Source organism: Convolutriloba macropyga, chromosome 13 (assembly GCF_964194025.1).
Source record: "Convolutriloba macropyga chromosome 13, txConMacr16.3, whole genome shotgun sequence".
Classification (NCBI taxonomy): domain Eukaryota; kingdom Metazoa; phylum Xenacoelomorpha; order Acoela; family Convolutidae; genus Convolutriloba; species Convolutriloba macropyga.
This window is the reverse complement of record NC_134480.1, coordinates 24,364,269-24,389,850: the sequence shown is the minus strand read 5'-3', so window position 1 is coordinate 24,389,850 and position 25,582 is coordinate 24,364,269. Positions and strand designations below refer to the sequence as shown.

General features: G+C 33.6%; 1 protein-coding gene across 1 annotated transcript in view; it reads right to left on the bottom strand.

Annotated features, from left to right (window-relative positions):
• The window catches only part of LOC142351670 (uncharacterized), a 102,777-nt gene that overhangs the window by 46,671 nt on the left and 30,524 nt on the right, over positions 1–25,582 (bottom strand). The window contains exon 2 of the mRNA XM_075403811.1: positions 8,237–8,405. Within this exon, the coding sequence (XP_075259926.1) occupies positions 8,237–8,405 (169 nt within the window). The remainder of the gene's footprint in view (positions 1–8,236; positions 8,406–25,582) is intronic.

The window sequence follows — 25,582 nt, the reverse complement described above, 5'->3', positions numbered from 1 at the left end:
AATGCAGGAATTATATTGGCGTCATAACAAGGTTTATGTTGATTTATAACTCAGTTTATTTGTTATTGTGGTTGTTATTATTCCTGGTTAAGCGCTTTAAAAACAGTCAGCCTACAATTTTAAATTTCAACAAATAACGCCCCGATTGAACAGAAAACGACCTAAAAGGGTGTTAAAAATACAAAACGAAAAGTCCTCAGGGCTAAAAAATACAGAATTTTTTCATTGTATCTGACTAACTTCATGGGAAGATATTTAGGCTGGAAAATTCATGGCCAATTTTGTCTTTACTCATCACTTGAAACAAGTACTTCGATTTTTTTCTAATGTTTAAGAAAAAAATTAGGTGAAAATGAGAAAATTAGCAGATGAGGAAAAGATAAACACAGAGTTGTCACCTATTCAATTTCAGTACAGGAAAAACTCAATCACATAGCTTGGAAAGAACAGTGCTAAGACAGTTTCAACCAATTAAGAAATAGTTCACAATAACCGGTGAAAAAATAGACATACAATACAATGTAGGAAAAAAGCTCAATGTGACGCTCAATGTTTTCCACAAAAATGTTTTTAGTTACTTTGGTTTGAGTGTTGTTAATTGTAAACATGCACCACATAAACTGTTTTTCTGGCAAAAAGAGTAAAAAAACATGGTGTCGATTTTACTCAACTGTTTTTCAAGGAGTAGTAAATATTTTATTACCCCTAAACGCTTGAGTTGCTGGCGAATATACAGTATTTGAATCTCGGGATTATCGATTATCACTTGTACCTATGGATAAAAGTAACTCAAATCATCGATTCTGAGCGAGTATTTAGTCTAAGATTTTCTTGCTCAAAGTAATTAGTAATTACTTGAGACCAAATTCGACGTTCTGGTGAACAGAGCTATGGGTATTTGCTAATTATATTCTTAATCCACAATTAGAATCGAGAGGTATATTTCTGAATTTAATAACCATTTTATCTTTTTTTGGCCTAATTGACAACATAGATATTTAGATGTTTCAACGGTGTAAAAAGGTGACAAAAAGGAACTATTGAAATATGGCGTCAATTTTAGTTGAAAAATTTTGACCTTAGTTTTCACGCTAGCCAAAAAAACTTCGTGAAATACATTTACTCAAATACCCATTTTCGAAGCAAATTTGAACTGAGTTCGTTTTTTAAACTAGTTTCCTTACACGCTAACAACTATAATTTTAAAACATGGGTCTTGCAAAACTAGAGAAATCCAACATTTTCCACTTAATAAACTGGTTCTGTCATCGAAGGACTGCTATCTGAAGAGACCATTAAGAGTGCCGAAAAGAGTGTACCTCCAAAAGTAATAATCTCGACAAAATCCAATTGAGGATTATCTCACCCCGAGTTAAGAAGATACAGAAATATTATCTACATAAATGACATTATCTGGTTTGCAGTCAAAAATATATTGTCAAATTGATTCTGTTTTAAGTCATGATTAAACAAGGCTACTGCTAAATTAGTGTAACTGATTCAATATTTGTGGAAAAAAGATTGATATATGTCAAAAAAATATTTGGCTTCTTTCTTTCTTTCTTTCTTTCTTTCTTTCTTTCTTTCTTTCTTTCTTTCTTTCATTCTTTCTTTCTTTCTTTCTTTCATTCATTCTTTCTTTCTTTCTTTCTTTCTTTCTTTGTTTCTTTCTTTCTTTCTTTCTCTCTTTCTTTCTTTCTTTCTTTCTTTCTTTCTTTCTTTCTCTCTTTCTTTCTTTCTTTCTTTCTTTCTTTCTTTCTTTTTCTTTCTTTCTTTCTTTCTTTCTTTTTCTCTTTCTTTCTTTCTTTCTTTCTTTCTCTCTTTCTTTCTTTCTTTCTTTCTTTCTTTCTTTCTTTCTTTTTTTCTTTCTTTCTTTCTTTCTCTCTTTCTTTCTTTCCTTCTTCTGTCTTTTAAAATGAAAATTAGAGCAGCAAAACAACATTAATACCACTTGATTACAATCATTGATACTGTGTGTATGTGTGAGTTTGTGTTTTTTCTGTGTGTGAGAGAGAGAGCGAGAGTTAGTGTGTGTGCGTGTGTGTGTGTGTGTGTGTGTGTGTGTGTGTGTGTGTGTGTGTGTGGGGTGGGGGGGGGGGGCAGTGTGTGTGTTTGTGTTTGTTTGTGTTTGTATATGTGTGCACGTGCGGGATTGTATTGTCTGTGCATTTTCTGGAAAAATTTTTTTTTGTTTTCGGAATCCTCGGGAGTAACAGCTAGTACTTGAGACGTTTTTAGCAACCTAAAAGTGAGTTTTTTTACAGGTGTTTTAATCTAGAAAAGGATTCGTGGAGAAATATGGGTTTTTCATTTCCCCTATGTGTATTTTTGCCTAATTATCAGAACAGTCAACCAAATGTGGTTATTCTTATACTTTTTATAGCGAAGTAGTCAAAAAATTTTCTCAATATTTGACCAGTCCCCCACTTTGATTAATCTTGAACTCATTTAAAATTTAATTATCTACCTCTTGGCAACCTAATTGCAAATTCAGAGATCTGCCTAAAATACTCGAACTAGCCAGAAAGATAATCTCACAGGCAAATTAAATAGCATACTTCAGTAAACAGCAATCAGTAGTCAAAAACGACCGAATTTTTAAGTAGCTTTTATATCAACCAAAGACCCTTGCAAGGTTAACGGCCTTTAATAATTGCAATTGCAAATCATATTTTTTTCCATTTTTTTCGCGAAAGATGCAATTTAATCATTTTAAAATCCCAAATAGTTTAAATATTTCCGCATTCGATGTTTCAAAAGCTTAAAAAAAGTCTAATCCTGGTGCAAAAAACTGGTTTTTCGACATTGAGTAATTCCGAGTCTTTGCAGTAAACCTAATGGGCTTCAGAACTGAAAAAGTGAACTAAAGGAATAGATTGTGAGAGACAATTTGAATAAGTCTTGTAGATTACTTGAATGGTCTTATCTACCTTCATTTAACATGCAAATTGATAATTTCTCATGTCTTCTTTTTCCCGCAATCATTTGGTTTGGGAATTGAATTATTGTTTCCTAACCATGAAAATTGTCCTTGCCACTATAGCAGCTAATACCGTTTCTAACCCAGACCAGTTAATTCACGTTTTCCTTGTATATGAAGGCAAATTCTGCACAGGGTTTAAATGGTAGCTTTCAATGTTGATAAAATTGTCTTTGTGTAATTGCCGCTGAAATGAAAATAAGGGGAAGAGCCTTAATTTCTAACAGGCTAAACAAGCACTCGGTTCAGAGCCTTTCAAAAGTAAATGTTAAGTGAAACTTAATGCATTTTTCTGGCTCCCAAAATACTGTTTTCAAGAAAGCAAATCTTGTTAAAAATTGGATTTGAAAACAATTTTGGGTAGTCTAGATTCAGGCATGAAAATTAAGTAGGGTGCATAATTTAAACCATGTTTCAGATTTTATCAACAAGAAACAAAACCTTTTGCACTTAGAACTAAAGCTTAACTTCCGGGATTAGATTGTTTGCAAAATATTCGAAATAATATCAGTAGTTTACATACACCTCGTTACGGGGGTCTACGCAGGCTTAACTATTGTGAAAAAGGGACCTGTACTGCATTCGAGCAACCATTCTGTACTTGCAAGCTTAGTCTGCTAACCATTACACCAACTGGTCTTAAGTTCTCGGAATCCAGTTATAACACCTTCTCTTGTCTATTTCCTCAAATCACCATTTTTCTAGCTAAATGTTTTTTTGGACCAAGGTGAGCTTCTGGTCAAGCTATGTCAAGTTTATTTTATGCACAATTTACATTACGTTGTTCTCTCTCAACCTTTTGAATAAAGAGGTAGCCAGATTGGAAGATGAAGTGATAATCACAAAAAAATACAAGAGCTTGGGATATACATCGTGTCGAAATATTTCGCGCGGTACGTCTATTTCTTTGTCAGGAAATTATCGCCCACCTAAACTAAGTATTCTGAAATTTGAATATGGATGCTGATAAAATTTTAACCAAAATTTCGCACATTCTTTAGAGCCGATTGAGAAGAAATAAGCAAAAAAAAACAAATATTGTATGATCAAAATGGGCTGCAAAAATATTTTAAAAGAAAAGAATTGTCTACGAACAATCGTGAAAAACTATATAAAATTTTGGTTAATTCTTCGATTATTTTTAAAGCTAACTACTTGCTCTCTGTTCTGTTCTCATTAAATGCACAAAACCCAAGAAAGGCACTGATTTGTTGTTGAGATACAAATATTAAGGAACAAACGCAAAAACCAAAAACTTCAAAATTGTTTTAGGATAAATAATTTGCACGTGCGTGAAAATTTTCCACCATTCAGCTCAATTGTCCAAATTAATTCACCAAAATTTAATTTGAACAGCTAGCTTAGCTGATAAGTCGCGTCTTGCAGCCAATTCAGTTATGTAATTCCTAAACCAGTTATGTAATTCCATTAGGCATGACGTGACAAGGTTAAACGGTGCGTAGGATAACCAGCAAAAACTCAAATAGATTTTTGTAGCCATCTTTCGAAAATTCTGAAATAAATCTTTCGCAATATAGGCAAATACCAATTAAAACATTTAAAGGAGGCACTGTAAAATACTCTTGGTATTATAATTCATTCAGTTGACTAAAAAATTGGTTTCATAGAAAAATAGCCGACCAAATTTTTCGAAATTTAGATGAAAACATTTTAAATCAAAATTTTTTTATTATTATTTTAAAAATTAAAATTCTGGTGGAGTAACGCTGAGTTGAGTCGAAGAGATGAATAGAACAGGAAAAATGATATTTTTGGATGAACTTTAAAACACTTTTGCTTGTAAAGAGGACTGCTAGTGACACTTTACAGTATCGCTGGCATTTTGAAATAACTCTGCGAAGTGTTTCGACTAGCATTGGTCAATTTTCGCAAAAGTTTATTTCAATATTTTCGCCTAAGGCTATATTAATATTCAGTGTCCAGTTTTTGCTCTTTAGCCATGTAACAATGAACACAGTGATACGAAAGAGAATCCTGATAAGAAAACACAGGGGAAATCTTGTCAATATTCATCATAAAACTCATCTTAGAATAATCATGTTGACGGTTCCAAAGTTTTGTCGAGAAAATTTAGATCCTTTCATGTCTCAGGTAGCGGTATATAAAATTTTGTTTTCAATCATAAAATGATGAAGCATTGAAAACTTCAAAAATGTAAAACCCAGCTTTGAACTATCGCTGCATTAGCAGCTGAAACTCATTATTATTATTGAGATAATATTACATTCTCTGCTGACATCTTTCAATCAGGTTGTTGTTTTGAACAACAAAGGTCATACTTCATAAGGTAAATTTGTTATTATTCTGATAAAATTTGACATTTGTAAGCAATTTGACTGGCAGAATTGTTACAGATTGTTAAACATTACTAACAAAATTAAAATAAATAAATAAGTGCAAATTGCATTAAGAGTGTTAAACCTTACCGCTAAAAATTTGACAGTTTTTAAACAATTTTCAGAAATCAAAAACTTAAAAGCTAAAACGTTAACCATTTTCCGACTCGTAATTATTACAAAACACTGAAGTTCCTTTAATTGAGATTACCTGTAAATCATCAAGTTTAATTAATCAACAAATTGAGAAGTGAGCTAGCTAATCGACAAGATTCACAAACAAGATTCACAAACATAATCAAAAAATTAAAATTAGTTGAATAGACTGACAAAAACATTTCTGGAAAAGCCTAATTTAATTAATTAGTTAAGGTGTGGTACTAATACATATAAAAGCATTGCGATCCGAGCGTGAAAAAAATAAATAATCCGACGGTGCAAAAATTTTGCTTATCAGTGTTAATTATTTGATGATGACTCGTCAATCAAAAAGAGTGAATTGTTTTTCAAAATGAAAAACACAAAGGTCGTCTACAAAAAAACAAGGATCTGAATGAAGGACTCAATAAAAACTAGTTTAAGATGCACTACGGTGACAAAAAGCTACGTACAGCACAATTTGTGCTCTTTACGCGTTAGTTTAGCTCGAAAAGTTTCATCTGCGCTCTAATACGAGAAAAAATGTGAAGTTTTCTCCCTTCACGTTTTCTCCCCTTCAATAGAAAAAATGTTTAAGCTACTTTGTTCTTTTACTGTTTGCCACGCTGTTTTTAGGACAAATACTAAAAACAATTTAGCCTAAAATCAGAATCGAATACACAGCGCGTTGCATACAAAAGTAACAAGCTCACGGCATCTCTAGCGAAAGAATTGTGCGAGTTCTTTGAAATGGGACAACATTTCTTGACAATAATACAGAAAAATTGAGTTTGAACAAGGGTTCGATTATGTTTTGCGATACCAAACAATCAGATGGGAGAAAATTGTTTTTTAGCAGGAATGTTGATACAGGCTTAACGGTTTTACATTACTTGGAACTTTTGAAAACTTACGAGATGAAATGCGTTCTCAAGACATAGTTTCCTAACGTGATGCTCCTGTGCATGAATCAAAAACTGACATCAAATTCTTTAGAAAAAAGGAGCAGGAGGTACTTAACGGTCATCAAATAGTCTGCACCTGAATCCATATGAATTATTTTGGGCAGTTTGGAATCAAGAATTACGAAAAAATACAGTTCTTTGGAAAAATTTGGAAGAAAAATTGTCAAAAGTTTTAAACAGATGTCTTTTCAAACTTAGATGTTTTAAAAAGCCAAAAGCGTAATGACCCCTCATAATAGAACTTATTTGAACTCAGAACTCGTTTTTAAAAAATTACTTGGCTTGCGTAGCTCTTTGATACCATAGTGAGTCCTACAGAAAATTTTGTATCTTTTTTTGGAAATTCATGCAGAGTACTCCAATCTTTTATAGCTAAGCGTGTGACGTTGATTTGAATCGTAGAATTCTTTTTGCCGAAGCACGAATATGTTTTCAGTTACAATGGGCCTCAAAGTCATTAGAAGCGGGTCAGGTCACATTAGGTTGCAAATAAATTTCTTTTGATTTTTACCAAATTATGAAATTAGTTAACAGCAGTTAACAGTTCCATCAAGTCTGATTTTAATTTAATTTGCTGATTGATCATAATTCAGGGTTACAATAGAGCCATCATAGTGACTTAGTTCAACCAATTTACACTCTTATTCTCAGAAAATTGTTAATTTGAAGCTGAAAAAAAATATTGATGTTTACTTTCAAATTTAAGTTTTCTCTTGAAATACATTTCTAATATTTCTAGGACATCATTAATCTCTCTGCTAAAATTTACCTGCAGTTTAAAAAAAATATCAAGTTTTGAGAAATTGATATTTGAGATTCTGTATGAAATAAAGAAAAATTTGCTTTGATTGCTCTGTCTAGCCCTCTGCGTGTAGGCATGCTTTGGTAGTTGACATCTGTCACGACAAAAACTGTCGTTTATGTTAAAATCGCTCTAAGTTGTAGACAGATTTTTTGTTCGTTTCGCCAAGTAAAATGTTTTTTTGTTGTTGTTTTCTACATTGGATTATGAATAATAATGGCGAGCTGGTTGCGAAATATTTTACAATTTGAGATTACTGTGGACATAATCAACTGTTTGATGGTACTCTCAGGGTGACTCAGAAAATTCTCAGAAGAAAGTTGGGTTTTAACAGAAAATTTTTCTGAATGATCTTTAATCACTTTAATCAAAAATTTAATCACTTCTTCGCCCTTCCCCTTTGTTTTCGTCGGTGAAGGTGCGGCCTTATTTCGACATTGAATAAATCCGCTGAATCTCTCTTCTATAACAGAGTGATCGAATAGGGAAAACCTTGAAAAATAAAAGAATATTTGACAAATATGCCCCAATTCTCTTGGAGCATTTAAAATTGCTCTTCAATGAGATTAATTCAGTATTTTCACATAAGACTTTCTCTTCTTTCCGCTATGTATGTCGGTCAGAAAAAATTGGCTCCAAAACTCACAGCTTGTATGAGGATCCTCCCAACAATTTTATGGCATAGGAACAGTAAATATTGGTTTAAAATGACAAAATGCAAGTAAGAACGTCTTTTCTCTACTTTCATCAGACACTGTGACCATAGAGGTCATTTCAGTCCGACATATAGGTCTGCAATCAGAGGTTCTCTTGGTCTGCTGTGATGTTATAAAAGGCGCCCTTCATTTTTCCTAGGATGATCAAGACAGAGTTATTTTGGCCTGCGATTGTCCGAACAAAGTTTATTTTTTCCTGGCACCACATCCTTATGCAACAATCAAGGATAACTTGAGGAAACAAATTATCAAAGTAAGTAAAACAATTGGGTAGTAACCGGAGAGGGTAGACAACTGCAATGTATCTCTCTGCAGCATTGAGTAGCATAAAGAGAGGGGTTCCCACCAGGTAGATGTTGAACAGGAATGCATACACCAGACAGCCTGACTCCCCAAACAGAGTGGTCGTCTTTCGGAAGTGCATCTGGGCCACTAGGGGTGCAATCACTAAAATAACAACATTTACTCATTTTTCGGACTAATAATTTTTAAGTCAAAAATGATTATAAGTTTATTAAATCTTGGTTCAAAAACCAATCATTGTTATTGTTGTCAATTCAGTGCGAATCAATTAAGAAATTACTCGCGCAACATATTGTTTCCCATTAGTAATTTTACTAATAAATTCCTCTATAACCATCTGGTTATCGTTTACTAGTAAAAAATCATATTTGCATTCTTAGCAATGTTTGTATAATATTTCAAATCAAAATGATAAGTTCCGTGGCTCATTATATACAAAGCTTTAAATACAATTTTTTTGCACACTTGTAGAACACAATGAAAAAAATTTTGAAAAATTGTAAAGGTTTTAAATGATCGAACTCTAAAAGTTGATAATTTTCTAAAATAGACTCGCGTTTTATATTTGTGTCTACTTTTGAAATTTTGAAAGTCGAATCTAAAAAAAACCCGAGAACAAAAATATTTTACTACCCAGAGCTGATACGGAAAAAACATAAATATTTGGCTGATATAAAATAAGATGTACAATGAGTGCTGAATAACTGAAAAAAATGAATCTGCGCATAATTGATCCTTCAACATGATCCTTCAATCCAATGAAAAAAGAGACTCTACTGAGACAAACCTACAAAATTCTTGCAAGACAGCATTCAACTTGTATTAGATTGCAAGATTGCTAGATATTGCATGAACATGACCATCACCGTATAAGATTTAACAATTGAGAGGCTTGTTCAAACAAAGCGCGACAAAATATAGAGGCGAAATGAGTAGAAAGGCAAACAGAAAACTGCTTCTATTAGTCATAATGCTAATTTTGAGCGAAAACTACGCATCCAGCGCATCTTAAATCAAGCGAATACTTCGCATCCTGCGCATCTTAAAATCATGCTTTGCAGACAAAAGACAGTTTATGATTCATTCTGTCAAGACAAAAAGAAGTTTATTATTTCATACTATGCAGCCCATCGACATAGCAGAAGCTAAAAATACATCATAAACAGTCTACAAAGTGTCATGATCAGCAAACTTGACATAATAAAACACATAATTGAAATTTAATGATTCAGCACTGAAATAATATGTGAGTTAGGTCCGGGAAAATAAACATTTTTGCAACAGTGTTGCAAATTTAGCGGGATAATCATCCGGGATTTCCAGGTGAAGTCACAGTTTTTATCACATCAAAAGCTCAAGTGTATTTCTTTGCTGCTTCCAGTAGACCGGTGAAAAAATGGGAAAAACGGCTATATGGGAAAAACGGCTATATGGGAAAACGGCTATATGGGAAAACGGCTATATGGGAAAAACGGCTGTATGGGAAAACGGCTATATGGGAAAAATGGCTATATGGGAAAAACGGCTATATGGGAAAACGGCTATATGGGAAAAATGGCTATATGGGAAAAACGGCTATATGGGAAAACTTATAAGTTAACCGGTAACTTTTTTACTTGCGCGAGTTTCAATTCGTATGTACACACATGAGTAACCAATTAGCAACTGGAAACTGCCTGGGCATTAACCATGAGACAGTTTCTGGTGGATTTTTAACAGCAAATAATATAAAATGTTCATCAGTTTAGATTAAATGGTGGCTTCAACAATAGACAAGTTATTACAAAACGGCAAACTGGTTAAGTATCGGCGCTTCGTGCTGCGTGTATCTTGTCTTTGTATCTTTAAATTTTAGAGTGCGGAAACTGAGGCTCTAAAAGGGGAATTGATAACTCTTGTCTTCTGTCATGATTGAATTAACGTGATGCATAATATAAATAAAACGCAAAAATTGCCATAATGCTTCGAAATTTCAACATATAACTATCCAAAATATGTAACATTGTCAAACGAATTGAACAGAACAACTGATCAACAAAACATCTTCTAAATAATTAAAAAGATTGTCATCCAGAGTCAAGCCATTTAGCATTCATCATTTGTTCAATTTTAAAATAATAACATATAACCGTTGTCTAGGTAAAATTTATTTTTACGAATTTTATCTTTTTGGAGACAATCATTAAATTTTGCAACTGTTAAATGCACAACAAGATCACCATTTCCTGGAAAAAATGATACATTTTCTCAAAGTTATTCTTTTCTGACCTTAAATAATAAAGTTAGTGAAAACCAATGGAAATGTTGCCAAGTTTTGTGAACAAACGGAAAAAAATTGAAAACTTTTTTGATAAACGGCTTCTCTTCTCAGAACAGCGAAAGCCGAAGCTATTTATGTCATCAAACTAGTTGATGTATCGACAATACAGATCTATTTCATGTGAGCTTTGCTTTAACCAAAAACTCGACTAAACTAAGTCTATCAGGAAAACATAAAATTCGTTTGTGCGAGAATTATTCGAAATCAAAATTGCTGGTCTATATGACGATATACAACTATAATAAAAGTGATTAAAAGGCCGCGGTTGAACCATAATCCAGAAAAAATTATATCACTAAAAAGCGCAGCAGGATTTAAAATATCAGATTATTTCCGTTAGCGTCTTTGATATTCAATTTTAATTGACTTTAGATAACAGCTAGTGTCGAGGGGAAAATGCCAATACTTATAATATTGCACATATAATTCCATTCGTACACATAAGAATCTGAGAGCACATTCAATACACACATTGCCAAGAAACAACACTCGACATGTTATGGAATAATTGAAATGTTCTGGAACAGTCTCTCAAGCATTGTATATATATATATATATATATATATATATATATTATATATATATATATATATATATATATAATATATATATATATATATATATATATATATATATATTTATATATATATATATATACATATATATATATATATATATATATATATTATATATATATATATATATATATATATATTAATGTAGCAGGCAATCTGTTCAGCTTGTCCTACATGAAGTATTTGGATTAAACTTTCATAGATGTTCTATTCAGTCCATTTTAATACCCCCAATTTTGTTGATGATAATGTTTTATATTTGTTCGTTCTTCTGATTCTACTAAATTCCCGCACTTCAGAACAACTTTCTGTTCATATATAATACTGACTTTGCATAACTGATCATCAGAATTTCATTTTTTTTTTACCTAAACCTGTCACTTAATTTTAGCTGTGCGCTTGCTCCGCGTTTTCCAATAAGAAAATACCAGTTGCAAAAGTTTAAATTATAAGCGGATCCCGCTTCGCGAAGTCCACGTACAAATAATTTGAAATGCTTTTGCATAGCAAATACTCATCAATATAGCTCCCGCACGACATGTCGCTGCCAGCAAACCACAAACGAATGGTTTTGGAATCAACGCATTTAGGACAACCGAACAACACATCCCCATGCCGCTGGAAAGAAAGGTTGAGCTGTTTAAACTAGCAGCTATACAAGCTAAGGAAAGTGTTTTAATAGGACACACTGTTTGATTCGAAATCAGAGGCTGAACAAGTACCACTGGAGTAGAAAAAAAACGTGATCGTTAGCACAGTCGGAACAAAAACCAAATGCACGAAACGCCCAGCAAACGATGAACGCAAAACAAGTGTTAGCGCATAACGGAAGTGGAAACACTCTACATCTCTTAGAAAATCCGGCAACAGAAGAAATTTTGGGCCTTGTGGAGGAAGCCTCTACCAATCCACGCAAATTGAAACTCAACAACAGGTGTTACTGATAACCAACAATTAAGGGAGAGACAGAGGAGCACTGCTATGAAAAATTATGAGAGCTCTTTGCAAACTGTGATATTGAGAAAATGGAAGAGACACTCATTCGGGATGTGTTCTTCACAAATTTGATTGACTCGGAAATACAAAAAGAGCTGTTTAAAAAAACTGTAACCTCGCCAAGGCACTTGAAATCATTTTCAGTATGGAGTTGGGTTACACTTGTTTTGACAATAACTCAACCGATTGGGGAAACTCGAAACTTTCTTCCTGTTACAATCATTGGAGAAATCCAAGTACCGATAATCCGTAATGTTTGAAGTATTCTTGAGTCTGATTTCATCATAATGCCACATAGATTTCGGTCGCTAGTTGGTATTGATATTCTCGAAAGACTAGAGTTAAACATTATTCAATCTCCGTCGCACTTATCAGATGAAAAAAGACTATTTTACAGGATTCGAAGAGTCCTAGCAATCCGGATATTGCAGTGGTGTTGACGTGGAACGTGGTATGACTCGCGCATTGCGAGAAGTACATGAAAGAGCGGCGAAAACCACAGAAGGAAGAATCGCGCTACTTTTCCTCTACGACTGCATGCTGACCAATTCCACTAACGAAACGGCAATTCAACTGAAGTTGGCACTTAAATTATCTAACAAGCAGTCCAAAAGTACTTGGAAGGACCCGCTGAAGTTTTGGCACCCAGTACCACAAATGAACAAAAGACTCACTCTACATAACAATTAAAAGGACTAAAGAAGTTGCCAGTTACTGCAGTTTCGCTAATATTTGAACGAGCAATGAGCAAAAAATCTCACTTGAGGCTTAGATTGAACAACAAGGCCCTCAAAAGATAAAAACTGAGAAGAAAAGATCTTCTCGCATATCAAACAATTCAATCGAAAACAAGAGGGGAGAAGAAAGTGAGACACAAGAAGCGTGATCCGAGCAGGGAAGTATCAACAAGCAAAAACATTTCACGTGCAATGCGAAATTGGGATTCCCAAAAATCCAGAATTCTCTGCTATAAAAGTACTGCTCCGGATTCAACATCAGCCCAAGCTAATATTGAAACACTAATTTTAGAACCAAATCCAACAAGTTTTGCTCATCAACAGGTGAGCTCCCGTAACGAAGACCCGAATGCTAATTCTACTAGATCGAGCGGCCGTATTCGACGCATCCCAAGTCAGTATGGCAACTTTGAGTATGCAGCAGCTTCACACAGGGGACTCAATTTTATTTTTGGTGGGCGATGAAGAGGTGTCATTTGACAACTATTGAACTGTTATGCGAAAAGAAGAAAAAACTATTATTTATCACTAGATAATGTCAACCAGTAAAAATACTGTTGATCATATTTAGCCAGGTAACAATTATTTTTCTGTAAACATGGTAATTTTAAATCTGCTCTTTGAAAGAAAGAACGTGTTTTGCACATTTTGATTTACTCCAAATTATGCTGATGATCATTTTTTACAATTGTTAATTCTGATTCTACCAAAATTCCCTCGCTGCTGAACAACTTCTGTTCATATATTATAATTGTTTTGCAAAACTGACTAATTATCAGAATGTGTCGCCTGATTTAAGCTTTCCGCTTGCTCCGAGTTTTCAAATAAGAAAACACAATTTTCAAAAAATTCAATATAAAAGGTGATCACCCTCGGCAAATTCAACCTACGAAAAATCAAAAGTGCTTTCAAATCTAAAACACAAATCAATATTTCTCTCGCACGATTCAGCGTTTAGTTCAAGTGTAATCAAATCAATAAAAACACAATTGACAGGCGAATTGCTCTCGAACGACCGGCGAGTGGTTCGCTTTGTCAGTAGCTAGCCACGGTTTAGTGAAGTAGCTTTAGCTTTATTAAATGAGTGTGAGTTGAAAGTAATATAAAATGACATCACGCCACATAACGGCAGCTGAAGTGCGGCATCAACAAAAGAGTTAAGGAAAGAGAAAGAGAGAGAAAGAGATTAAAATAGTGCGCAAGACATAAAACATGAAGAGAAGGAAAGAAACCCCAACCAAGAGAGGGAGAAGGAGCCAGGAAATTTTTACAAGATGATATTCAACTCTGCAACTTCTAGTTTTTCAGTCTTGTTAGTAATTAAATCTTAAGGAAAACTGAAAGTGCAAAGTTCAATAAAGTTTCCACATATCGCAAAGATTAAAAAGCTCCGACCCATTTTTGTCTCTGGAGCTCTGTCTTGTAACCCATCAGCAAGACATTGAAAAATTCGTTGGCCAGTAATGGTCGTTAAACTCATAAAATGACAAAAATATTCAAAAACTTTTTAAGCAATTGCAAATTTTAACAAAACTTTGCTAAAATTTGTGATATTAGTATCTTGGCAACAATTTCCTTGTCTCAAGAGACCATCAAGTATCCCTATTTCAAGCCATAAATAATTTCACAGGGTCATAAAGATTCATAAACATGGAACGTGATATTTTTTTGAACTTTTGAAAAAAAATAAGTTTTATCGGAAAATTGCGGAAACTCGAGTCATTAAAATATTGATAACCTTTCCATTAACTCTTGAAACTAGGCAGCAGCTGATTATCAAACCTCGCAGGAGGTCCCTGGGTCTTTTTGTCGGAAAAAAATCCAAGACATTTTGCCAATATATATTTTTTAAATGTTGCTTTAATTCGTGATATTAAAGACCTGAAAAACATTCCATTAGCTCTAGAAACTATGCAGTAAGCTATTATCGGACCCTAAAGGTGGTTCCTTGGCTCTTGATTCTTGAAAAACCTAAAAAATGACAAACGATTTCAAATAACGATTACAAAAAACTATTAAAAGGAAGAAAAAACCCAAAAAAGTGCAACATTTTGGGCTCAAAACTTCTCAAAAAAACATTTCAACCTGAAACTACTGCCTTCTCGGTAGCTTCATCACACAAAGCTACTTCTGGGACTACTAAACGCCACTAATGGCCTCTAATGAAACTTAATGCCGCTGGGCGCTACCTGTTTATCCCGTTTTTAAGGACCAAAAGTCAAATTGGTCAATCGAATATTTGCTCAAGCAAAAAATTGCATAAAAAAGACCAACAGGACTAATAAAATGGCTAAAAACTTCGTTTGAGAGCAATTAATTATACAAAAAACTGTGTTATTATAGATTTGAAATTTCTCCTCAATTTGGAAGTTTGATTTATGATTGAACAAACATCGTGGACTAAATACTGCAGTTGAATTTTAAAACAACACTCCTTTGAAAATTTCTCCAACTAACGTAGAACATGTCATTTTAAGTTTTACCTAGAAAAAAATATAGTTGGCTCCTCGCTTTTGCACAGAATATTTAAACAGACAAGGAAAAGTAATGACAGTTTCTCCTTAATTTGAAAAAAAAGATATTTCAGTTAAGATTATTGCTCAGTGTACTAAAGCACCAAGAACATCGCAAAGCTTCTAGAGGACAGATATATACAAAGACTGCTCCAAAAATTATGCAACCTAATAGCCATCGAAACAAAATATCAATTTCTATATACATCACTGTATTTTCAAAGCAATGGCATAATGTAAACACATGACAACCCAAGCTAAACGACACAATAGGCAGATAGATTTCAAAAATCTTTCGTCATTGCAATTCTTCTCCGTAAAATTACTCTCCGCCCCATTTAATCGGCTAAAAGAAATATTGATCGCATTCAAATTCATTGACTAAAGCAGTTACAGATCTCTATCTTGCAACTTTATCTTTTTTAACTTAAATTCGCTTAAAATCACCCCGGTAACTTAATTGCTGGAAGGAAGCTATGTGGGCTTATTTGAAAGGTGCGACCTAAAAGATGAAGCCATTTATTTGAATGTGTTAGGGGCGTATAAGGGGCAGGGGAACAAACCCTCGCAGTGGTAATTTGTTCAAACAGACCCCGGTAATTCAAATTTACAAGTGCACGCCTATTCACTCGACTTGATTGCATTTTGTTGTCTTATGTTTGGTATCGGAAGTAGGGCGGGTATTTGGGGGGGTTTCAAATAGTCAAATTTGATTATTGGAAATAATTCGAATTCTTTGGTTTACAAATTTGCGCTGTTTGAAAGCAATGGGTCTTTTATTCTCCAAATATCAACGGCTCAATAGAGGAACAAAATTAATCTTAAAATAATACATCTTGAAATTATCTTTTTCTTTTAGGTGGAAATCTCCAAAATTAAAATAACTGGTTGTTCCTGCCAAGTATATTCAAAATGTCGTGTCAGAAATTTGAATGGCACATGTCCAATTTCAGGCTTTTCTAAAGTGGGTGCAGTTCAGTTTTTGAAATGCTAAATCTGTGCATCGACAAATACTCGTACTTAACATTGACACCCCCCCCCCCCCTCGTTACATTGAAAATACATTTTGGCTGTCTTACAATAACTGATAGAATTAAGCAACTTTAAATTAAAGATAAGTTAGCAAACTCGTCTTGAGAGTATACTAAATAGGTAAAAAGGTCTAAATTGACAACCTGAAAAATCATTTGTTCGCTTTGCTTGAATCACTGCCTATCAAGTATGGCTCTTAACCACTGATTTTTGAAAAGTAGAGCTGGTATAGATGAAAGAGAACCAAACTTAATCTGAATCACCAGCACGACAAAAAAGATGATTTTACCGTAACCAAATAAAAAGACTCAACTGTGCTTCCGAATCCGGCTCTGATCAGACTCAAGTGCGTTCGTGCGTTCGAAATTGCCCTGTATTTTCGAAAGCAAAACGTCAGGTGTGAGCTGGAAAAGATCTGAATCAAGGCAATTTCTAGCGCACACCTCAGCCGGGGATGTAAAAATGACACGTGCGTTTGCGTGGCGTGAAAGTTGTATGCCTGCTGAGCTGGGGGAGCCAAAACAGAATACATCCAAAAAATACTTGGAGTTTAACTTGGATAGGGGTTGTTAATTGTTAGAAGATTGAGAGAGAACAACCTAATGTGAATTATGCATAAGATAAGCTAGACATAGCTTGACCAGAGGTTCTACTTGTTCAACGTTTACTTGGCTAGAGAAATGAAGCCTTGACGATCAAAAAGAACGCGAGAACGGTTCATATGAGATGCCCAAGTTCAAGAGCTTAAGATCAGTTGGTGTAATGATTAGCATACTAGGCTTGCATGTAAGAGATGCTGGTTCAATATAGGTACATTTAGGGTAAATTTTACTATAACCTAACCTTTAGTTTACCTGCGAACTGATTTGAGGTATTTTTACGTCAACTTTATCTACTGTGACGAGTTATTGTTTTTTTGTGGAAATTGTTTGAAAAGTGGACCTATAACTATTCAAAAGTTTGAAATTTTGAGGTGGCAAGACCCTATACATATCGAGTAAAATGTACTGTTAATATAAGGAGGGGGAAAGTAAGTTAGATAAATGTGTTATCAGGTAATAAAAAGAGGCTTGAAATTATAATCATTTTTTATAAATTCTTAAAAATTCTGACATTATGTTGAAAGTTCAGGTAAAAAATTGACCTCCCCCAGTGTTAATGTAAAATAACCTATTTTTTTAAACCTGACTTTTATTCTTTTTTAGAAATTAAAGGGTAAAATTTGGTTTTATTGAAGCTGAAAAAAGTACAATTGGAGTCTTCAGCGTATTGACAACAAATAATCTAAGTTAAAGCGACAACCGCGTTGAAGTAGTTTTAGGATTATCAAAACAGATTATTCTTTATTACTTTTCTAAAAATACGATGTAAAAGAACGCCTTTGTTTTTTTTTGCAATAAACTGAGCGCAAATCGGTCCGTTCCTCCGTAATTAAAGTAAACTTTATTCGATTTGAGATTTGCATGATTTATTACAAGCACTACGTTGAGCGTAGCTTTTACGATTTATTCATAACATAAACAGCATAAGGCCATTCCTTTTCCTTGTTGTTTATAATAATGAGATAGGTAGATAAGGGAGTAATAATAATTCCTTTAATGGCCCTACAGTTGTGGGAGGTTTCTTTATTATATTCAAATATTGCAGTAAGATAAAAATAACCCTTTCCAATCATATGCCAACCCGCCTAATAAAGGGACAAAGTTGTACAGCTGTTCGCTGAAAACATCTCTAGGACGGGTACTATAACACCCCACCTCCAAGAAAAAATTTTACCCACCAGACAAAGTTGTAAATTATTTGCAGAAGGAAGTAGTAAAGACCTGATAATGCCCTCTGAGTCTGAGTCGGAAAAATATTCTCCCGAAAGGTTGACGTAAAAGGTCTACAGTTATTTGATTTCGCAAGGGAAAAATCCAGACACTAACAAAGTTATATTTCTTAACAATAATCGGAAATGTATTCAAAGCATAGTTTTGGCGGTCCATTTTTAAGAAGAACTGACACTCTAAATACGAGAGTTATTGTACCCTAGTGGAGACCTGGAATTAAATGACCGTCCTCGACAGATTTAAGGTATGAAAAGACTGTCCTCGACAGATATTGGGTATGAAAAGAATTTGTCTGGACCTAATGTGATGTCCTGGACTTTGGCTGGAACTAAGACAACCGTCCTAGAATTTGGCTGGAACTAAAACATATTTCCTGTAATTCGGCTGGACAATAAAACATGTCCTGGAATTACGCTCGCGACCGTTATAATGACTTATTTTCGATTTCCTTCAAAGTTAAGGACATGTAGCGCAATTGGTTAAGCATTGGGTAAGATTGAAGAAGGTCACGAGATCGAACCCAGATGTTATCCGAATTTTTTGGTTTGCCTCATTTTTGCATATGAAAAGAATTTGGCTGGACTTATGGAAACAATTAGCCTCGAATTTAACTAGGGTCCTCGACCGTGTAATTAGATTCAATATTTACCCCTACCTGGAGTTAATAGGTCTTTTCATAAATTCCACGTCTCGACTAGGGTAGGACTCTCTAAATTTAGTTTAAAATAAAAATCGAAAGAAGCCACCACTGATAATTTTTTTAATTTTTGAGGGATGGCATATTAGGCGACAGCTTGATTAGGCGAAGCCCTTTTCCGTAGTCATTAGGTGAAACTTTTAAACTAACATTTCGTGGAAAATAGGCGAAAAAAGAAAACTTTTATAGATGGTATTTCAAATCAAAATATACTTGACGCTATAACGTACGCAAGTTTCCCTTACATAAAAATGAGTGAATAAAGTCCTTGTAAAATGTACTACATTTTCAAACCGTTACTTCATTTCTACGATGCTCAGAACTATCAGCAAAAATATTTTTGGCAAACTTTACACAGGAAAAAGTTGAAGACATGAAAAACGTAGCTTTATTCTAATTAGTTGAGAACAATGGGTTTCGAAACATTTTGAGAAAAACTTTGGCATGATTGGGAGATGGAACTAAAAAAAAGAACTGCACTTTCTCAATGTTCACTGAGATTTTGACTGCATTTTAAAGCTATTGTCATGTCAACAGAAAAAAAAGAAAATCATGTACGGTATAATTGAGTAATTTACAGTAATTGAGTAAAATGGGTGTTAAATGATTGAGAAATGAAAAGTATAATCACAACTCAATCATTTCACCCCGATATGAATCTCTCTTAATTAGACTAAACGGAATCGATTGAAGCCTAATTATCCCCATTTATACTAAGTTTAAAATCGGGGTAAAACAATATAGAGGTTAAATAGTAAGTTTTAAGATCTGATCATTGATGTTAAAGAAAATCAGATTAAAAGTGGTTGATAATGATAAAAAAATGTTCAAATACTTAACGTTTTTTCACTTTTTTGTTGAAATAGATTTCTCATCGAAAAATATCTTTATAACAACGCAAATGATATCATTTGGTTTGAAAAATGCGGACAAACAAATAATGTATTTTGAAACAGATGCAAAAAACAATGGTCCGAGAATCAATAAAATAGCTTAAAATTCCATGAAACTGTTGAAAAACCTGTAGTTTTGCGTTAAAAACATTTAATTTTTGCAAAACTCCAGGCATTTCCCACTATATTTTTAAAACTACACTATTTTTTAACAGTCATTTTAAAAACAATAGTTTTGTTGTTGTATAGTTATAGTTTATTGGTCGAGAAATCACACGTTAAAATTTGGGTCGTTTAGAGAGGCTTTTTCAACCCAAACTACGTCTCTATAAAAACTGGATGAGCAAAATAACTCAACTTTTTCTTGTCTAAAAATTTTAACAATATACCACTCAGCTGAAAATCTAAATTAAATTTAGCCTGAAAAAACTGAGCCAAAAACATGAAAAGTAGCCAAAAATTTAAAGTTTAATCAAAATATTTATCTATTAAAAAAACATAAAGACGACAAATTTTTTCTCACGTAAATGAAAAAGAAGCTCACAGAATATTAATTTAGCCTCACTGGAGTAACAAATTGACTAATTAATCATTTCAAAGCAAAAAGTATTAAAAAAGCACAGAAACTCAATGAAAAATCTTCAAAATTTTTATCAAATAATTGAAAAAGTTCAAAATTAAAATGAAATTGAGTTCAGTTTCATCAAAAACACAACGAGCCCTGACACCCCCGTTGCCATTACAGTCTTTCTACCAAAAACCTTAAAGTTACATAATGATGGAAACAAAAAACAGCCTTTAAAAAACCGCAGATAAACAAAAAATTTTGCTCAATTCCAGAAATAATTTTCACACCTCAATTACTTGCTCTCAAAAACAGTATTTTGGTGGAAAACCAATATCTCTTTGTTCTAATCCTTATGTTTTTTAAACAGTCAAACCAGTTAAATTTTATACGCATTTTTTGGGTTTAATTTTAAAAACTGATTATACTGAAGTTCAAGTCGTACAAAGAAACTCCTCCAGTAGTATCTTTGAGTCGCCAAAAAACTTGAACGTCAATTTCTATGATAAATTTATCAAGCTTGAGAGTTTTTGTGATGAGTTTGCGTTATTTTATGCAAATTTTTGTTACAAAATGGAACAGGTATCTATAGCTACAATCTCGGTCTGTCTTGTTCTTTTTCCAATTAAACAACAATTAAATTGAAACTGGCGATAAATATACCAATTTAGCTCAATTTGTCTACCATTCTTGTGTCAGTGAACAACCATAAAAGCCATTGATATGAATAATTTAGAGTAAACAAAGACTTTATTCGTTATCTGCGTCCTTGAACCAAATGCAAACCAGTTGGTTGTTTTTAGTCATATTTAACACTTTTGACGTCATAAGGTCATCTCCTCTGTGCAAAATTGGGCTTATCAATAGAATGACAATTGTTGAAAATTAATTGATTGTATGTTAAACTCAAACTGAAGCAGTCATTTTTATTAATTAATTTTCAAAGATAAAACACTTTTTAAAATTGCAGTTCTCTAGGTTTAATTAGTATTTCATTACTAAAACTTATTAAATTACAACTTTCATTTTATGAAAGTTTTATGACTACAACTTTTCATAGACGCCATAATATGAAGTTGTAATTTTATAACTATTTGAATTATGGGGTCAACCCGGGTTTACAATCGAAAATCCACATTTCTTCAAACAATAAAATAACGCATAAAATAAGATTGGCGGAATTGAAATAAGGAATTGTGAGAAAATGACTTTGATGTGACCGAAAGGCGTTTTTCGGATTGAACAGTTTGTGTACATTTGAAGACTTAATAATTTCTGTTGTATATTCGTTCATTGAATTTGAACAAAGTTTTTTGCTTCTTTTTTCAAAATTTGCTCTAAAAAAGTTGTCAGCTGAATGATGGTCCGAGTGACTGCTGAATTTATAAAATTTTTATATACCATTAGGAGAAATTGTTTAATTGTGATAATTTTTGGTTATCGCCCTTGCTTTCATTTTAAGGAAAGCAACAGTTTGTTCAACTGAAGAGATTTTTTCCTATATTGAGATATTTTTCCTTTAAGGAAAATTAGCTGAAGGATAAATAAATACCATTAAATGACCATTTGTGGGTACATTCTATGAGCAGTGTACTCAAAATGCGATAAGAAGCTTTTGAATCAGCCGTTTCTGCTGATATAAATTTTGTCAGAGTAAGAAAATATTGACGTATACGTGAAACACTACGGGGACTGGATGGCCAGTCGCAAACCGATAAACTTTGCTTATTCAGTTACCGTAATTTGCTGTTTCACTGTATCCCTTTTTCACAAGGATTCGAAAACACATTTTAGTTACAACCCAGTGAATCGAAACTTGGTACATCTTGATAAGAACATACTAAATCTTGGTAAATCTTGCCAAGATCTTGCCATGGTACTTACCAAGAAAACACCAAGATATGTACGAACTTGCAAGTTTTTTGCATGGCTGTCAAGAAACAAGATCTTGGCAAGATTTCCAAGAAAGATTAACCATGACATGGTAAGATATATCAAGTATTAAAAATTCAACAGCACCCAAAAACAAGATGTAGCAGGAAATCATAAGATTAAGCAAGAATTATCAAGAAATAGCAAGAATTATCAAGAATTATCAAGAATTATCAAGAATGTCGGAAAATACTGCTCCCGTTAGTTTATTAACCAACAAATGAGCCGCTTTTTTCCAGTATAATGAAATTTTTAAGTGGATGCTAGCTCGGTATGTACATAGTACACACCTTATACAGGACCGCCACCGTGAAGGCCCCCACTAAGGTCCCAAAAAAATTTAAAAAATTGTAACATGACATAAGACAAAAAAGCAAGCGTTGAAAAAACAAGACAGCAAAAAAAACAACGCTTGGCAAATTGAATACATACAAAGCAACTACAGTATTTAAGCATCAAGCATCAAATACGAAAAATGAAAAAAAAGTCAGCTTAAAAACCAAAAATTGTCAGGACACCATTTTTTTTCAAAAACAAAAATTCTGGCAGTTTAGGCTCATTCTTTTTGCAATTGAGAGTAACAATTAAAATCCCAAACGAGCAAAAACGAACTGAAAAAGATAAAGTTTTAACTAAAGATAAAGATTAAACTAAGAGCCATTTTGAGAGGTAAAAGTTTTTGACAACGAAAGACAACACTTGATTCACAGAACCCAAATTCGAAAAAACTGTTCTTCTTTTTAGAAAGGTCCTATTGAAAACAGGTCCCATTGACTTTTGAGGAAATCGCAATTGAATATATATTACGTTGTAATGAGCCAAAATAGCTATTTTGTTGTCTGGTTTGTCTGGTCATGGCCGATTTTTCGCTGGATTCCTGGTTCATTTTTCCGCCCAGTCACTTCGGGTTGCTTAGAAAAAAATTTTCTATGTGTCAAGAATTATCAAGATTTTATCAAGTTACGCCAAGAAAATTTCTTGACATGTCTTGATAAGATCTTGCCAAGATCTTATCAAGGTGTTCCAAGAAATTTTGTCTACCAAGATCTTGGCAAGATGTGTCAAGTTTTGCACGAGTTGGCAAGATCTTGCATGACATGGCAAGGTGTATCAAGTTTCGTTTCACTGGGAAAAGTCTGAAAGTCTTAAGCAATTGATAATTATGTTTTCTATACCATAACAATTTTTGTTCTTCAGCTCTTTCTGGAAATTTCGCTGAGTGATTAGTCAAGTATGTGCAACTTGTGCAATTAATGAAATGCAACGTTTATTTTGACCGCAGAAGTGTGCTATGAATATGAAAAAAAAATCATTTCTTGATCTCCACAATCATATATGGGATCAAATATGGCAGTGGTCCAATCGAAAGTCTCGAATATAAAATGTTCGTTTCCTAGTTCCTCAACTTAAACTTAAACTAAACCTATTTTTGGGAGTAAGAGTGGGTAATTTTTGCCTCTGATTTTTCACTTGGCAGGGTCAAAAGTGACATGAACAGAATACAGCCATGGGCACCAAGGTGATTTGTGGGCACAAGGCTGATCGCAAGAAAACTTTCTGAGAATCGACTGAACTTAGAAATGATTTCAACCATGATTTCCCCAACCAAGCATATCTTGAATTTATATCTTTTTGATACAGCCATAGTAAAAATGCAGAATTTAAATAAGGTCAGTGCTTGTTTACTCTACTGGGGTTATGATCCAGGGGTCAGAACAGTATGTGCAAATACACACCTTGTTTGTTCTTGTCAATATAATTGGCTAGACATGCCTCTTATAATTCGAATGTCGGACAAGAGGTGTTGATACGCAAAGTGTGATTTATATGGAGTCTGACAATTCAAATCCGATACTAATTTTATGCCCTCTAACTTTAATGAGAAGGGTGTCATTAGTGAGAGGAAACTCATTTAACTCATTTGTGGGGAACATGGGGTTGGACACTAATGTGAAATAAATTGAAGTTTTCTTTACAGAACAGAACACTTTTTGCTAAATGATGATAGCCCAATTGGCCACATTTTCTTTATTTTCTACATTTAGTTTTTTATTTACTTCTCGATGTCAGCAATACGCAAAATTTTGGTGGTCAATAAGCCGATTTTTAGTGATTGCAATTATGCATCTTTTCCGTTTGTGCCCCCTTTCTCAGCTTGGTGAGGTCATCTCATTTGATCTGCAACCCACACGCACACGTGCCATACTGTTTGTTACCTAATGATTCACTAAGAAATGACGTCATCGTTTTAGTCTTATTACTGGAACATCCTATATCAACCTTGAAAAATAACCTTGAAGTTAAGTGTATAAGCCAAAATATAATTTTCGAAAAGAACTTGAATGCCTTTTTGCAAAGAAATTTATGAACAAAACGAATACGAAATCATAGTTGCAGTAAAGTTCAAGTTGCTGTGAGAAAATAGCCATTTCATTCCTATAAGCAGCCATTCAAACCATTCAAGCGTTTGAAACCACAAGTTTTGTTTACGCGCGAGAAAACAGTTCTTCAAAAATTGTCAAAAAAACTTTTAAAAGGAGCAGTGAAAACTGATCGTGCTTATTTTACTAGCATAAAAAAATTTTCTCAAAGTTGACAACAACGCTTGTTATTGAGATTCGATATTTGCCCGACACAAGGTGAAATTCGATCTATCTACTTTTTGATAATTACAGACAAATCTAATTTTCCCCCAGACACTTTAACCTTGATACTTGTTCTGACCAGACACCCTGGGGGCTAGCTTAGTTGAGAGTCCCAAAGGTAAATTTCACCTCTCAGTGTCAATATTGCTTAATAGATGATTGCATTTGGTAATGAAAGGGTGACAGACCGTTCAATTAGAAGTCCTCAGTCTGGGAATTATCTTAAGAATAAATGTGTTATTGCTTTCCGTTTCCCATGTGTTTATATGTCATAATGACCTTCTATAGAATAGCTCGGGGCATTTACAATCTTCTACCATTGAAGAAATGAAATAAATTAAGTTTTATCTTCTGATTTTTATTTTCAATTGCGAACACCATCACCACCAACTTGTTGACTTAATTTGTACAAAACCAGTTAAGCCAAGCTCACTGTAAGATTAAAATCAGCTGGAGCGATGAAGAACTTTTCATGCAAAGCACTGTGCAAAAAATTTTTCCGGAGAAAAAAATAGCGTAAATTTGCCACAATTATGAATTGTTTTTCGAACAAAACCGAGGAGGCGCGGTAACGTGCGTTCGCG